The sequence below is a fragment of the Andrena cerasifolii genome, chromosome 8, assembly GCF_050908995.1.
Source record: "Andrena cerasifolii isolate SP2316 chromosome 8, iyAndCera1_principal, whole genome shotgun sequence".
Lineage (NCBI taxonomy): Eukaryota > Metazoa > Arthropoda > Insecta > Hymenoptera > Andrenidae > Andrena > Andrena cerasifolii.
The window spans coordinates 8,171,657-8,188,177 of NC_135125.1; the positions used below are offsets into that span (position 1 = coordinate 8,171,657).

At 44.0% G+C, this 16,521-nt stretch overlaps 1 protein-coding gene across 1 annotated transcript; it reads right to left on the bottom strand.

Annotated features, from left to right (window-relative positions):
• Nucleotides 1-363: 363 nt before the first annotated feature.
• Nucleotides 364-16,502, bottom strand: LOC143372479 (nucleoredoxin). Its single transcript, XM_076818661.1, has 7 exons — nt 15,887-16,502; nt 3,145-3,414; nt 2,368-2,468; nt 1,644-1,839; nt 1,465-1,555; nt 1,264-1,400; nt 364-697 (listed from the first exon to the last, which is right to left on the bottom strand). Exons 1-7 carry the CDS (start codon nt 16,373-16,375, stop codon nt 470-472), a joined length of 1,512 nt encoding a protein of 503 aa, XP_076674776.1. The 5' UTR covers nt 16,376-16,502; the 3' UTR covers nt 364-469.
• Between the last annotated feature and the right edge of the window lie 19 nt (nt 16,503-16,521).

Consider the following 16,521-nt stretch of genomic DNA (forward strand, 5'->3'; position numbering starts at 1 on the left):
TTTTTCAATTCGCAATGATTACGTTAATTTAAGATACGGAACTTCGCGCAGCCAACGATTGCTTGTTGCCTGTACGGGGAGCAGGATGAATTAAGCAGTTAGTAAAACTCCAGATACGTTCGACGTGTTCATTTGGCGTTCCTTAAGTAATACATCGTAATATATTAACGTACTCGTGTGCGTGTGTACACTTAAAAATACAATCCGCTCGATTTATTATTGACTATGATATATAATACATGTCTTTTGGTTACTTCCACAAAGGGGCGTGCGAATACAAAAGCGCAGTCCTGCGCGGGATTCCTTCCTACTGAAAGGAGCAATGGTATCACAGAGACAGGATTGAGAAGAGAGGATGGGGGGTTTCTTTATTCTGTGGTTGTATAATGACCACTTTAAAGCCTAACTGCTCCTTCCCCCATGGTCTTTAATACATTTGTATAAAATCATCCGTCCAACACCATACGACTCATGTAGAAACTTGATCGTTCTTCGCGGTCTTGTGCACCGCGGCTATTTTGTTTATGGGCAATCTGTTGTTGCGGAAACCATCGACAAACTGCTGCACAGAGTCCACCGTTATCTCGGCGCCGTCCTCCATCACGATGTAAACTCCTCGGGGTATGTCGATCGCCGTTAGGAGCGGCACGGCGTCGTCCAGACCGACGAACTCGCGCAGTATATCTGACGTCTCGCACTGCGATACAGACAATTAGGTATTCAGTGAACTAAAACCAAGCTGGTGATGCGACGTAGTCAATGCCGGATTAAGATCTTCAGGGGCCCTAACCACTTAAAAGATTCTGAGGTCCTCTTATACAGGTGATCACTTCAACGCAATGAAGGTTTCTCACTTAAATAACGTGAGGCTTTTTGGGGGGAAGAGTTCACGAATTTCTTACGTTCAAGCTTACGTTTACCGAGTTAAATGGATTATATAAACCTTTAAAAGAATTTTGATAACTGAAAAAAAAAATGGAAGGGGGTTGGAATATAAAATCTTAGGAATTCTTATACTGGGGGAGGGAGAGGGTAAGAAACCACCAAAATTACCCTTACTACTACTTACGCACTTGATATCACTAAGTTGTGTTTGGAAAATATAAAAATTCTTTTGAATGGTACTGTTGGGTTCTAGGTGTGCGAGAAAAACCTCTAGTTCTAGGAGAATGAGTCTTATGTATGAAACTGATTGATATTAAATTCATATCAATATCCATATTGACCTTGACCTCACCACTGACACGTGCGTGAAATACTTACATCTAACGCTACATAAAACTGCAAAATATCATCTGGATCATCGTAATTTGCATCGTAATCTGGCCTGTCTCTTCTGTACGTCTGCGCGGCCGGTAACAATACGCTTTCCGCGAACTGAATCTCGCTGTCTTCGCCTTCTGTCAAAATATACCATCGGTAAAAAGGGAACGGCCTGGGACAACGCTTTTCGAGTGAACTTACCGACGAACAGTATAATTGCCGGCGCGTCGTGCAACGAGGTGGCATACTTTTCCGTTAAGATGTTCACCAAACGACTGGTCCATGGAAAGTTCTGTAGAATGAACGAGCCTGAATGTAGAGCGAGTAATACGAAAGCGATAGGGACGGTTTAAAGCTGTTCGAGGAAAATTCTCATTTACCAGTCCTTCGGGATCCTCGATCAGCTCTGCTCGACCGTCCAACGTTATAATATTATCCCGAGGATCGAGTATCACTAAAGTGGGTATTGCTTGCACGTCGAGAGCTCTCGCTAATTTTCGTCGTCTCTCCTCCTGACTAAAGGGTATCCTCAACCAAGGCATCGTTTCAATATAAACGTTATAAGATTCCTCGCTCCTGGTGCAGTAAAAAATACATTTTAATCAGACCTTATCTTCTGCATTTATACATACACGTTGTCTGATTGCAATTAGGGCCGGCGTGAACTACATTTTATAAGAAATATCTATGCATAGGGCCCCGAGAAATCTACGATTAACTGTTCGTAGACCGTGGGGCCTTTTGAAGAAATTTTACAATAATAAATATCCATGCATAGGGCCCCGGAAAATCTACGATAAGCTTTTCGTAAACCGCGGGGCCTTTTAAAGAATTTTACAATAATAAATATTTATGCATAGGGCCCCGGAAAATTTACGATTAGCTTTTCGTAGACCGTGGGGCCTTTTAAAGAAATTTTGTAATGATAAATATCTATGCATAGGGCCCCGCAAAATTTATGATTAGCTTTTCGTGGTCCCCGAGGGGCCGGGTTCCGGTGAACGCGTTGGACCCGCTTCGCGCCAGCCCTGATTGCAATTACAGGTTTTCTTACTTATTTGGGGATGAAGGAACAAGTAACTGTTTGGCAAAACGAGAACTTACCTATCTGAACTCACGAAGATCACCTCAAAATCGTGACCCCTCTCCCGAATTCGCTGATAGGTATCCACAAGCTGTGGGGTGAATGCTTTGCAGGGTGGGCACTGACATAGGAACATAAAAAATGCATTACTTATTACTACAGTAGTTGGACCTAACGCGTTATACAAGGCGAGTCATGTAGCTTGTTGAAGCAGGACCAGATTGAGATTTTTGGGGCCCAGGACTATCAAACCTTCGAGGACCCCATTGCTTGAGAACCAGGTGGAGAGGGGTAATTTCGTAATAAACCATAAAATAGAATACGTAAATCTTTGAAAAATTTAATTTTTGATTTCATCAGAAGTAGTAGACAAAATTTCATTTAATTATCTTTTTACAGAATGGAAGGCTTAGAACGGGGCCCCACTTTCCAGTGGAGCTGCTATTAGTAAAATATCAATGACTACAGCGAGGTCTCGACTAACCGAGCTTCATATATATATTAATAAAAATTTGAACTGATATGCAAAGTATTTCACAGACTGCAATGTTTAAATTCCTTAAGCCCAAAGATTCCAAACGCTAATCGCACACCGTGTGCGGGAACCCTCCGATCATACTTGTCAACCACACTCGCTGGACGCCCATTGGCGTTCCCCGCACGGACTGTATGCAAAGGGTTAATCTACCACTACGCTCAGTATTTACTATGCAATTTTTCAAGGTACCTCGCTCAGCCTATATAACTTTTCCTTCCTTAAAAAAAGAAGAAAAAAAAGCAAGGGTTTGTGTACGTACCCAGTGTGCGCTAAAGTAGACACCCTTGAAGCAGTGTCGCAGTTCTTCGTGTAGCATGGGCTCATTGCTATCGCGGGCTCCACACGGCAACAATGGCCCATCCTCGAGGGCTGCTTTCGGATGAGGAGGCTTCCAAGGAAATTCAGCCCCGGTCGGATCGCCGATGGTTCGCTCTACGCCCCCTCTGGTCACCACCGAGCCGTTGGAGCCGTCCAATAAAATTAAAGTCGGTACACCGGCCTTTATTCGATACCTCCGGGTCAGCCTGGTCTGTAAAAAAGATACTTGATCGCCTGCAACAGCGTTTCACCCATCGATCGCAGGATTCTTAAGGATCCTTCATGAATATACATTTCACGGGGCCCTTTGTTTGAAGTCGCGGCAGATTTGCATTCGCGACTTCCGCCGTTCATTCCGCGATCAAAGCTTTCTGCAGTTTTTTTTTTTTTTTTTTTAAAGAAACTCTGGCCATCTTGGACAAGTTTTACGCCGGAAATGCTACCGGTATATTCTAGGGCTGTTACGAATAGTCGAGCATTCTAAGTATTCGAATATTTGAATTATTCGAAGAAGTTATTCGAATATTTGAATTATTCGGAGTTATTCGAATATTCGAAAAATTATTTGTATTCGAATTATTCGAAAAATTATTTGTATTCGAATTATTCGAAAAATTATTTGTATTCGAATTATTCGAAAAAAATATTTGTATTCGAATTATTCGAATATTCAAACAAAAGTAGTGGCTATTTATGAATTGTAATTGCATCGAGGATTCCTATCAAGAATTAATAGTGCGACTTTAACGGTGAATGCAAACCTCGATAGTCTTGTTTAAATACATATTTGCAGGATGTATATTTAAAAAAGTATTAGCATACAGGTATGCACAAAGTCGAGATCGCTTGAGCTTTATAAATAACCACATCTGTTTCTCATCCCAAAATTGCAGGAAATATGATTGTACTATAATAGTGTTTCCTAATCTTTTTTGAGTCGCGATCCCCTTTTATAATATCCGAATAACCTGCTCCCCCCCCCCCCATATAAGGTAAGCTAAAGAAAACACATTAAAAATAGGCATTTCAGAATATAATTCTAATTTAATAATAAAAAAAACAGAAAATCAGGGTAGAAACACTTCACGGCCCACAAGTTGAGAATCACTGTACTATTCAGTCGTCAAATGTAGATTCAAGAACTGTACAAATTCCATTTTCAGTTGCGTTTCAGTTGTAAAACGATCAATTAAAGCAATTAATTTCGAAATTATAAGAAAATTAATTTGCAGAAACTCTCTTTGAAAAGACCGCCAACATTCACTAAACTATCGCCGTATTGCAAATCCTCTGCGTTCCTTCCGTCCCCGACGTTCGCTACATTATTCAGAGGCCTTAAAAGCTACGATTTAAATTCTAAAAAACGTATAAAAAGAAGTAGCAGGTACACCGAAGCACGTAACGTTTGCACGAACAAAAGCAATAAGTTCCCCGGCAACAATTTCACGCTACTCGGCTTCGGCAGAATTTCGTTTCGAGTCACGGTAAACGGCGGGCTCGAATCCAGCTCGGGCGGCGGGCGAGTATTGACTGTAAAAAGAAGACGAGATAAAAAAAAAAAAAGGAAAAAAGGAACGGAGGTAGAGGAAAATCGAATCCCATCAATTCCAGGATGCGTGAGAGGAGTACGCGATAAATGAGTGTGTACGCGAGGCAAGTAAATTCAGAGCACGTAGTTTGCCTGTGTTTCTTCCGTTACCCTTGCCGCGATACGAGATTCAACCGCGGCGAAAAGGGCGCAACGAGTGTCTCTCTACAGGGGAGTAACGTCTGCTGACAATGAGTGCCATCCCTCCTGCCCAGCTGCGTGATTACGGTGCTACAAGAGGGGGAGCAGCGGGGGGGGGGGGGGGGCACGGGCGCGAACGTGATACCAGAAACTGGCAAGGCCCCCCGCGCAGCGGACAGATAAGGGAGCGCGGACGTGCAGGAAAAGTACAAGGGCAACGCAGGCGCGGCTGGCTTTCCGTTTCTTTGCAGATAAGCAATCAACCCTTTCAACACCGCGCCCTTCCGCGGGGGGGGGGGGGAAGTATCGCCGGGCTGCGAGGAAACGCCAAGAAAATGCTCTTCGCTTTCAGAGAAATGATCGAGAATAGCGTCTAGTGTCTGCCGATAATAAGTACCGTCGTCTTTCTGTCTGTTCTAGCAGACTGCGCGATTACAGTAGCATCAGACGCCGGGAACGAGACGGCGACGGTAAAGCGAGAAACTTCCATCCCGCTGGCGGGGATAAAGGAGAACGACTCTGTCACGACTAGACTTCAAGGATTTCTAACAAGTTTCATGAGCGTTTTCTGGTACTCTGAAATGAAATCGATGGAGGGTCGCGGGGCTCTTCGAGAATGTCTTCTGCTACTGAGTTAGGGGTGGTGAAACTAATTCCTGCGATGTGGATCTTGTTAATGAATTTGGGAATATTATTGCTGTGGGCTTTATAGGATTTTTGTTACATTTTTTTAAGTTTCTTTCTCGAATTCTGAAGAAGAATTCGTGGTCAGTTGTAGGTGTTTTCATAGTTTCTCTATTTTGGAGTTATCAGGTTGCAACTTATGCTTATTATGTGGATCTTGTTAATGGATTTGGGAATATTATTGCTCTGGACTTTATAGGATTTTTGTTACATTGTTTTAAGATTCTTTCTTGAATTCTGAAGTAAAATTGGTGGTCAGTTGTAGGTGTCTTCATAGCTTCTCTATTTTGGAGTTGTCAGGTTGCAGCTTATGCTTATAATGTGGATCTTGTTAATGAATTTGGGAATATTATTGCTGTTGACTTTATAGGATCTTTGTTACATTTTTCTAAGTTTCTTTCTTGAATTCTGAAGAAGAATTGGTGGTCAGTTGTAGGTGTCTTCATAGCTTCTCTATTTTGGAGTTGTCAGGTTGCAACTTATGCTTATAATGTGGATCTTGTTAATGAATTTAGGAATATTATTGCTATGGACTTTATAGGATTTTTGTTACATTGTTTTAAGATTCTTTCTTGAATTCTGAAGTAAAATTGGTGGTCAGTTGTAGGCGTCTTCAGACATTTTCTATTTTGGACATATCAGTCTATAACTAATTTTTATAATGTGGATTGTGTTATTCAGGCTTATAATATTATTAGTAGGTATACATTATATAGGATTTGTTTCAAATTTTGAAGTAAATCGATGGGCAGCTGTAGGTCTCTTCCAAGTATAGAACTAGTCTCTGTAATGCGGATTTTATTACTTTGTAATATTACTAGAGGCTTCATGGGATCCTCTTAAGTTCTTGTAGGTACCCTCTTCTTCAATTTTAAAGCACTATAATATCAATAGCTTACTGTAGGCCTCTTCAAAATATGTTCCAGTATTTACCACAAGTTAGATATCTACAATTAATTTTTGCAATGTCAATCCCATTTTCCCCCTTTCTCAAAATATTATTCCTTCTCCCTGCGAAATACCAAAATCATAAAACTTAAGTGCTGCAAAATATCCATAGAGTTCATTCAGAAAACAACGAAAAAAGAAATATAAAAAAATAGTTTAAAAAATAATACATGTACTAAAATACTGAATCTAAAATGATTATTGTCACATTCTCCTAAGATCAATTAAACTTTATGAAGAACTAGAGTAAGTATATTAAACCACGCTCCAACTTTCCCCTAAAAATTATTTCCTTCACTGGAAACATTATCATCAGAAATGCAATACATCTTCATTTTCCGTTTCAAGTAATACGTTGCACGCTTTTCGCTAAATGAATCTTTAGTGATCGCTCGACGATGAGCAATTAGTTCGTTCAAAGTAACGCTCTATTATAACGCTGTGTTAATTTTTTACACCGTTGAATGCGCGATTATCGATTTCGACAGACGACAGCGGGAAATAATTCTCTCGCGAGAAAGTGATCGACTATGGTACCCGTTATTACTGAATACCGATTCCCGTTAATCTGTCTGATTACTGGAGAACAAAAGGGGCAGAGATGATTGGAGCACAAGACATGTTCTGGAAAGCTTTCAACATCGGAGCAGCTAATGGAGGGGAGATCCAGAGAACGGAAACTGTGCTATGAATTATTTAAAACGCATCGAAGAAAAATAAATGAATTTCTCGGTACACATTGTCTCGTTGTTACAAAGGCTCTGGTGTACCATTGTAATCAGCCTGCTATTATAATATCTCGCTGCACACGTTGCCGTGGCTAAGAACGTTAGAGGCACAATTATTGGGCACGTTCCAAATATTGGAATTTCTCACTGGAAGCTCAGAGCAAAAAGTTCAAGTATCGTGATTAGGGAATCCAATCCCGCGATCCCGGCTGGTTTTTGGATTCCACTTTTATATTTCTCAGTTGTTTATAAAGTAATTTACGTTTTGAAAATCCTCGGGATAAGTTATAACTTGATATATCAAATCCCGGGGGTTTTAGAATAAAAAAAACAACCGGGATCCCGGGATTGAATTCCCTAATCGTGATAAACATTATAAAAACCAACTTTTGGAAAAAAAACCTTCGTTCATCTACTGAATTCAACCATATATTAACAGAAAGTTTTTGAATTTCTAATTTCAGCTGATCAGGGAAAACTTGCTCACCGCACAGCGCCCTTATCAAAACAGCTTCCGCGAGAATGGCTGTCATTCGTTCATTTCTTAATGTTTTCCTACAACAAAATTACTAAGACTTGCTACACATATGTACTTTTAAAATAAGCGAACAGTTGTAAAAAAATATACAGTAGAGAATTCACAAAAAATTCCCTAAAATCGCGTTCTTTTTCGAAAGCTGACTAGGCGCAACCCCTTAATTGTAACAATTTCCACAAAAAGCTTTATCACAAACAACGCAAACAGTAGTCAGTCGCAAAAATGACGAGCCTTAGAGTTCTACCTTTAAGCCATAAAAGAAAGCTGCGAAGTATCGCCTAGAACTGAAGACAGCTCTTGAAAAACGTCTCCCCTAAGCTGACGAGCTCACCCATTAATAAGACTCGGCGGTCTAACGCGCCTACCGAATTTCGCAGCGGCCCTTGGTCGGGCCGAGGCAACAATTAGCCAGGAAAATCAAATGGGCTTGGCGGCCAGGCGTTGCGCGGAGGCGAAAGGATCAAGGGGCTATCGGGCGGCCATCGGAGCCGCCACTGTATCAAGCTGCGAGGAGGGACCGAGGAGATCCCGGCGGACCTTTGTGCCGCGAACGCCTTTCAGCGGCACGGCCGGCGGGAAATCGCTACCCTTTCGAGACGTTCTCAACGGTCGGCGATATTTCGCCCGTACAGCATCCGGGGACAGGGGATGCCTATTCGCCGGGCTTGCCCGTGTCGCGTGCACCGAGATACACCGGGATTCTTTGCCGATACGTCGCGGCTGAGCACAAAGGGAGGGTGCGAGCGGCGGAATAAGGCAAGGAGGGTCCGCGCGGCACGGTCTGGGTACCGAACGTGCGACGTCGTACGTTATCGCGACCCTCCACGGGGGAGGCATTACCGCGGTCCCTTCGTGTATTCCCTACCCGGCGCGGCCTCCCGCCCGTTCGCACGGGTCCGCGTATATACGCGGAGTTTCGTTTGCCGTCTCCGTCTCGAGCGGTCGATAACGCGTATACGTCCTCCCTTGGCGTTGGCTGCCGCTCGCTCGACGGTGCTATCGTTATTTCCCCCGGTGGTCTGTATGTCCCCTACCACGGGCCACCGCCGTCGCTCCTGCTTGCTCGTTCCCCCGTGTCGTCCTTGCCCTCCATCGCCCGCTTACCCTCGTCGATTCTCTCCACCTCCCTTCGCCCGCTCGCTGCCTCTCCGCCGCCCCACCTAACCGCCAACCAGCTACCGGGAAACTTGTATCAGTACGAAAAACGCCACTGTAATATCACTATTTTCTGATCCCGCCGTGATTATGCGCACGCTTGGCTCAGGCTCCAACAGCGCCCGTTGACGGTTGCCTCTCTCTGTGTTCGTTTGCAAAATCCGATGCAGGGGCATGGAGATTTTGCCAGCGACGCGTGGCAGGTGATTCGAGCTGCTGGTGTGGGAATTTTAAAGGTACTTTTTGGGAGTATTGCGTAGCTATTCTTCCAACTGTTGAGTTATATATATGTATGATATTGGTAGTTGGAGATAATGGGAACTGATACAGCTGTTGGATCGAATAAAGAAGTTCTGCTGCGTTGCGTACACACGAATGGTGTCAAGTCGAAAATGGCCTTATTAGGCTTTCTAGCTTCTTTTGAAAAGTGGAATGTTATATGTAGATGATAGGTTCCTAATTAATGCGAGAGTATTAAATTTCATGTATGTTATTGCTTGTTTTTGGGTAAGGTGATTCAGTTTTTTTTTAATATTAACGTAAGTACGGCATTTAGGCGAAGTAACTTAAACTAAATATCCTCTGCTGACGAAAGGAATTCCTTGAACTGCAACACCCACAATTGTCGTTCAGTATTTCTCGTCTGCTAATAATGAGCATCAGATTCGTCAATTTTAGAAGGCACAAATTCTTAATCCAGTGTTTCACATTTTATAATATTCTTATAATAAAGGTAAGGTCAATTGAATAAGGTAAAGAAAGCACATTAAAAATAGGTATTTCAGAATATAATTCTAACTTAATAATAGTACCAAAAAAAACCGTGACGATCACCTAGAAAACACATCACGACCCACAGGTTGGGAATCACTGTATTAATCATTCGCCGTGATCAGGGAACCTGAACTTAAAATTGCAGAATTTCGATCGATATGGCAGTACCTAGTTGAATATTCGGCATTCAATCGAAGTTTAAGCCTCGAATTCATTGAAACGGCTACCGAAGAGGAAATCGATAAAATCGGTCGCGTCTCGGAATGCTCTCAGTTGGTGTTGCTCTCCATCGATTTCCTTTCGACTTAGTGTTTCTCAGTGAACGAAAAAGCTCTCGGTTCGTTCGGCTAATTTTCGTGGTATTAATGACGATTTCGCGTAGGACGGAGGGTAATTTGAAAAGTGACGTCTTTCAGTCCCCATTTTCTACCAGACACTCTGACGCGCGGTCTCCCTTGCAAGAGGAAGCCCTCTGGCATACCCGTGACATCGGGTAGAAGACAAGCGATGGAGAGGAAGGGATGAGATCACTGTTGGCTCGTTCGCGCGCGTTCAATCGCCTCCTTCGTGAACGACAGAGGTGCGCAACGTGTGCGTACTTTGTCGCCTGATTCGCCCGGCAAGCACCGGGGAAAAAACTTACATGCTACTATTCAGCGAAAAATTCCATGGAAACTCCCGCAAGGCGCGTTTCTATCTAGTAATGCGCGAAGGGTTCTCCAAAAGTGACACAGGCTTGTAATCTTTACGATTAGATAAATATTAATATAAATCTACAGATCTGTGTAATATACTGAATAATGTGGGGGTGTCTATTTTTGAATAAAATGAAATTTGGAGTGAAACTGACTGCCTTACTTGAAAACTATTTAAATGCCAGCGCTGTAATTATTCTAATATTTCAGAATTTGATATTCACGAAGTTTTAGTATCTGTAGAACATTAAGTTTAAATTCAGAAGGATTTAATAACTTAAAAATTTGACTAATCAAGATTAAAGATATCGCAGTGTAAATTTCAAATGATGTATCGAAAGCTTAAGTTTGCGCAAATACGATAATTTATTACCTCGCACGTTGGAAGTGCCATAGAAACGCGGCTTGAAGAACGTCTGGCTAATCAACACACAAGTACCCACCTCAAAAAATGATAATTCCTTTACACGAAAGTTTACCAACGATATCCGTGCTGCGGAATATCAAAAGTAAATTTCAGGTGGCACGCCACAAATGTCGAATATCGTTAATCGATTTCGCGCGCGGTCGGGGTTCGATGCTTCCCGACACTTAAAGTTGCGCACCCCTGGGTGTACACAGATATCGCCTGCCGACGTCTCCCGCCCAACCACGACGCAGACCACTGTGTTTCCATTGGTCAACCCCAGCAGCAGCGTCTTAAGCTGCCGCTCTTTCAATTACACGCCGCGCGAACGACCACACGCTGCCGCGAAGAGCCTCGAAAAAATTGCGCAGCATGGAAGATGCAACCTCTCGCTTGTCGTCGCTAGCAATCGATCTTACAATGGCTACCATCGATAATAGAAAGACGACATTCTCAAGTAGATATGCACCTCGCCTAACTGTTAGCGCCCGCTAAAAAGAGAGCACAGTCGCGCCACGCACAGTGCGCGAACCAAGCGCGCGGTAAAAAGAACTTACCGACAATCGGGCGAAAATGAAAGGCGCAACTTAAGATGGGATAATTTCGAGAAACGAATCACGGAGATGAAAGGTATCGCGGGAGCAAGCGGCAAACGGCGCGGAACATTTAATTCCTTTTCTTTTTCGCATGCAACTTTCTACCACTTTCGTCGCAATACACGCGTGCTCGTCGGGCGCGCGACGTCAAAGCATTCGGAGGGGGTCTTCACGCGAGTATTCGAGTCATAGGTACTAGAATACATTTATTCGAGCGATTCGCACGTACTTCACTTCTCCTTTGACCATCGCCGAGTAGGTCGTGTGTAATCTACGCGATATGCCGGCTAAAAAGCAGATAGAAACAGCGGCGGAGGAAGTGCAGAGGGTGGCGTGGGTGGGCGTGCGTGAGGGAGGGAGACAGCGCCGCGCACGGGTCACTCTGTGTACGAACTACCTCAAAGTCTATCTAGATTCCAACGTTCCTCGCGTTCCTTTTTTCTCTCCTTTCCGTTCCAGTCGTTTTTCGTGGGAAGGGACCTGCATCGCGGCCGATCCCCCGTCGCCCTCTATCCCCGGCGCACGCAAACGTAAATATATCTGCCCTCTCTGTCGGCCGCTCGGCTTCTTTCTTGATCTCGCCGGCCGAATGAGAAAGCTATTTGCGGAAGATATGGGTCGGCCACCCCGGAATGGAAAGGCTGCTCGGCTTGACTCTTTTTCCCTCGGCGCTTCCCCGTCGATGGCAAAGGCGTGTACCTTTATGAAAACGGTTTACGTCGTACAAACGATGAGCAGCGTGTCTCTATTATATGCCACCGTTCAACCGGCAGGCGGACATCGTAGCAGCGCTCTCTCTCGGCCTTCTTTATACCGCTAATCGGTTAGCTTCGTCAGGCGAACTGGACGGCCCCGAAATAAAGCACGAGCCAACCTCCGCTGTTTAGAGAATCGAATATCGAGCTGATTAAAGAGCTATTTACACGGGACACTCCGGTAGCTCGCGAGTGCCGTCATTTCACAGTGTTCTCGTTTTCATGTGTAACTTGAGTGGCAGACACAATTATCAGGTTCTAACCAATGGGGACAGAAGCACAGAGTGTCCAATGACAGGTCGTTTCTAAAGACCAAGGTATCGACAGTTTTAATAGCTTTAGCGACTGACACGATTTGTGTTTTCGTTTTCTATTTCCGTCGTGTTTAAGGTTGCACTGGTGTCGTTCGTCAGTTCTGCGGCAAATATTTCGACGAACGGGTGATCGTATTAAGGACTGGTCGTGATACAGTTGCTTTGACCCTTGCAGTGGCCGTTGCCTAGGCAACCAGCGCCAGTTTCACATTTCTTTGTTTACCTTGAATGCGAGCTAAGAAAGTACCGGAGGGGGGGAAAGGGAGAAGAAAGTATACCGTGTCGATTCTTCTCGCAAGCAGAGTATACAGCGCCGAAGTTGCTCTTCTCATTGTTAAATGAATGGAACAAGTATACAAAGGAGGCTGCGATTTCAAGGGGGTGATTCCCAATGTGGATCGGGCAGATAGGCGGAATAACGAGCAAGGAAGAATCACGAGGCTACTTGACGCTAATTGCGGAGGACGCTTATCGTTGCGTTTACTCGCGAATCAGACTATCGAGTGTGTGTGTGTATGCGTCACCAACACAAACGGCTCGAGTGGCCTGACTAATGATCGTGGAAAAAAGACAGAGAATAACGACCTCCGATATTCTTTCATTTATGTGCATCCCGGTAATGCGTGTGTATTGAATAAATACCAAGAACATTCGTCTTATATAGCAGTTTTGAGCAAGCGGCGTGGTATTACATTCAAATTCAAGTCGCTGCCTAGAAGCTCGGTATAAACCAGACGCGTTTCTTTTTCTTTCCCTATATATTTTTTCCCTTTCGTTCGTTACTCGACCGCGATGCTAGAAGTTCGTTAACTCGCGTAAAAAATACTGAGGAGAACCGAACACCGTTACAGGGCCGTAATGCAACGCACAGCCACTCAAACTTTCGAGACACGAGATACGCGGCGCGTTATCGAGATGCGCGGGCCGATGAAAAGGTTCGATCCTCGAAACTGTCCTGCCTTTTACTCGAACCGATAAATATTCATAAACTTATCATTTCAAACTGATTTTATGTATATAACTATTCCCTTTGGGACAATGTTTTAAAATTCGAACTACTCAGTGCTCCACCTCAAAGGAAATTCTTGTGTCAATTGTTTCTCCGCAACAAATATTTTAAGGTAAATAATTACTCGATTTTGTCAGGGGGCGGATTTGGAGATTTGGCGCCCTTAGGCTAACAGGCGACTGCTGCCCTTTCCATGAAACATCATCCAATATTTTATTTCAAAAGGGTCGAGACAATTTTAAGATTAATCCAATGTGACAATTCATATAGGAGTTATTGCTAATTCGCTATATGAAAAATAGTGAACTGTTTTTAAAGTTTTAGCAAGCCTCTGTGTTTAAACCTTTTCCAATTTCTTTTGCCCAAAATTTGCCTCTCCTAAAAATTTGTCGATCTCTAAAATTTGCCGCTCCCCAAAATTTGTCACTCTCCAAAATTTTCCGCTCCCTAAAAGTTACGGCTTCTTAAAATTTGTCACTATCGAAAATTTTCCGCTCCCCAAAATTTGTGGGTCTCGAAAATTTGCGGCTCCCCAAAATTTGTCACTCTCCAAAATTTTCCGCTCCCAAAAATTTACGGCTTCTTAAAATTTGTCACTCTCAAAAATTTTCCGCTCCCCAAAATTTGTCACTCTCCAAAATTTTCCGCTTCCCAAAATTTGTCTCTCTCCAAAATTTGCCGCTCCTCGAAATTTACGGCTTCCCAAAATTTGTCGTCCTAGACTGCAACCTACATAACCTATACACAAATGAGCCCTGGATGTTGCATAATAATAAAGAAATGAACAATCTAACACCATTGCAGCCGAAAAAGAGAGGAAGAGAAAGAGAATACTCCTTAGGAGAAGTGTCCCGTTTGAAAAATTGGAGCGAATCACACGAGCAGCAGTTGCTTCGTGGAAATATCGCGGACGATTTTTCGTTGGAGAAAGTCGGCTCTGCCCGATGTGCTGGGCGCAAATAAAATCGGCCCCTAAATAGCACGTCTGGCGAGGGGTTAAAACACCCGTTGGAAATAAAAAAGGCGCTGCACGCGCGGTCGTTCTGCATAACGGCGCGCGTGCCCCCCTCCCTACGTGCACGTGTAACTTTATGACAGACATGTGTACAAATTTCAAATGATACGCTCGCTTCAATTGGTCGCGCGCTACGTACCGACCGTAAAAGTTCGCGCAACGCCGGGGCGAAAATCACCAGCGATCGTAAAAAAAAAAGAAGAAAAAACCGTTACGAACGCCCCGGAGGAATATTGAAACACGGTGAGTCCATTGAAATTATTATACCAGCGGCTGGTTTTAAAATCAGTCGGGACGCTTTCGAAGTTTCGAGAACTTACGGATTATCTGAATGACCGTTGCGGCTGGAGGGTCGTTATTCGGCTTAAAAACCGGGTCTAATTATTTAATTGAATTTAATTGAAGCTGGCGCATGTCTGCGGATCGCACGATAAAGAGCCACGGTGACATCAGTCCGGGACAAAAGGGAGAAATGTAGAATATCCAGCCCAATTATTCGCAATTATATTTCGAGCATTATAATCCCGACAGATGTAGAAGTCTTTAAGCCGACATATGTTCAATTATACGTTGTGGTAAATACGTTACATTGAGCGTGGAAATGTATCTCCTCCGCGAAGAATTTCGCTTTCAATATCCAACAGTAACTACAGGCTTATAAACTTACTATAAATTTAAATAAAAAGGGAAGAGGCAGAATGTTTAAGATATTCTGTATTAACGTACTGTCAACTAAATAAATTAGTTTTTACTTTTCTAAAATTCATAATCTATTTATTAGTAAAACAGAAGTTGGTAACTAATCCTCTAAGGTTGTGTGGGTAATTTACGGTTCTCTATTCTATCGACGCTTAAAGCAGGACTAAGAAAACGAGGAAAGTCTGCCAGTCTAAATTCGTCGGTTTATCGGGAATTAAATGCGGGATGCGAGTGCGACTGGGTCAATGACAGAATAACGTGCACTTATCTCACACTTATACGTAAACTTGCATTCAACGTCCCTCTAAAAACTGCCTTGATTCGCCCGTGATTGTTATCTTTATTAAAGAATGTACTATTACTCGGGACAATCTCATACCATTTGCATGAAGCAGGAGAGCACGGCGTGAAAAGGGGAAAATCTCCCCGCTGCGTCGTTCGACGATGTTACCTCGACCAGTTGGCAACATATTGTATTAATACTACTTAATTCGACGCGCAATTACACACGTTACCAAGGTAAAAACAGAAAAAGAATGTGTATAACGCACATAGTTAGCTATCGCATACTTAATATTAACTTCATTATTAACCGAAACGTTAGACGGAAGAAATAAAAAGTCGCGTATGTCTCTTACCTTCCTCTCGTAGTCCAAGTTCGGCACAGCTAGCCAGGGTAACTCGGAGACGTGTGCGCGAAAGCTCTCCTCGAAGTCGAGGACGTCGGCTACGTTACTCCAAAGCACCACGTGCACGACCTCGAACTTTTTTCTCCTTTCCCTTTCCCTGCCGGGATTCTCCGCGTCCCGGTCGTTCTCCGCGCGCGGCGAGTTGACGTTCGCGTAAAGCTCGAGCAGCTGACGCGTGAAGTCGTCGCAGGTAGCACCGGGGTTAATGAAACTGAAATACACACCGATCACCCCACAGGTCGGCCGGCCGTCTTCGTCGACCAGCGAGCCGCTAGCGTCGCACGGTTTCGTGTCCTGCTGATTAACCTGATTGCACCGCGACAGTTGTTTACCGAACAGCCTCTGTTGCCAGCAGACCGGCTTCCCGGCGGCCGCGGATGACTTTTTCGTTACGTTCCCCGAGGTGGACGATGCCTGCTCGCTGTAGCACGCGGCCATCGCGCGTAACAATTGGCCCGCTTCATTCACCGGCGACACGCACCGACGGACCCCGCGTTCCCGACACCGCGCGAAATCGAACGTCTTCCTCCACCCTGCCGTCGACGCGGACTGATTCACGTTTCGCTGACTCGGGACACGCGACC

Excerpts from the sequence above, each read along its gene's own strand:
- LOC143372479 (XM_076818661.1), bottom strand. The coding sequence starts at position 16,375 with ATGGCCGCGTGCTACAGCGAGCAGGCATCGTCCACCTCGGGGAACGTA. Across the intron at positions 3,415-15,886 it reads ACTTGGACTACGAGAGGAAG|ACCAGGCTGACCCGGAGGTA; the intron begins GTAAGAGACATA and ends TCTTTTTTACAG. Across the intron at positions 1,401-1,464 it reads GGCAATTATACTGTTCGTCG|AAGGCGAAGACAGCGAGATT; the intron begins GTAAGTTCACTC and ends ATATTTTGACAG.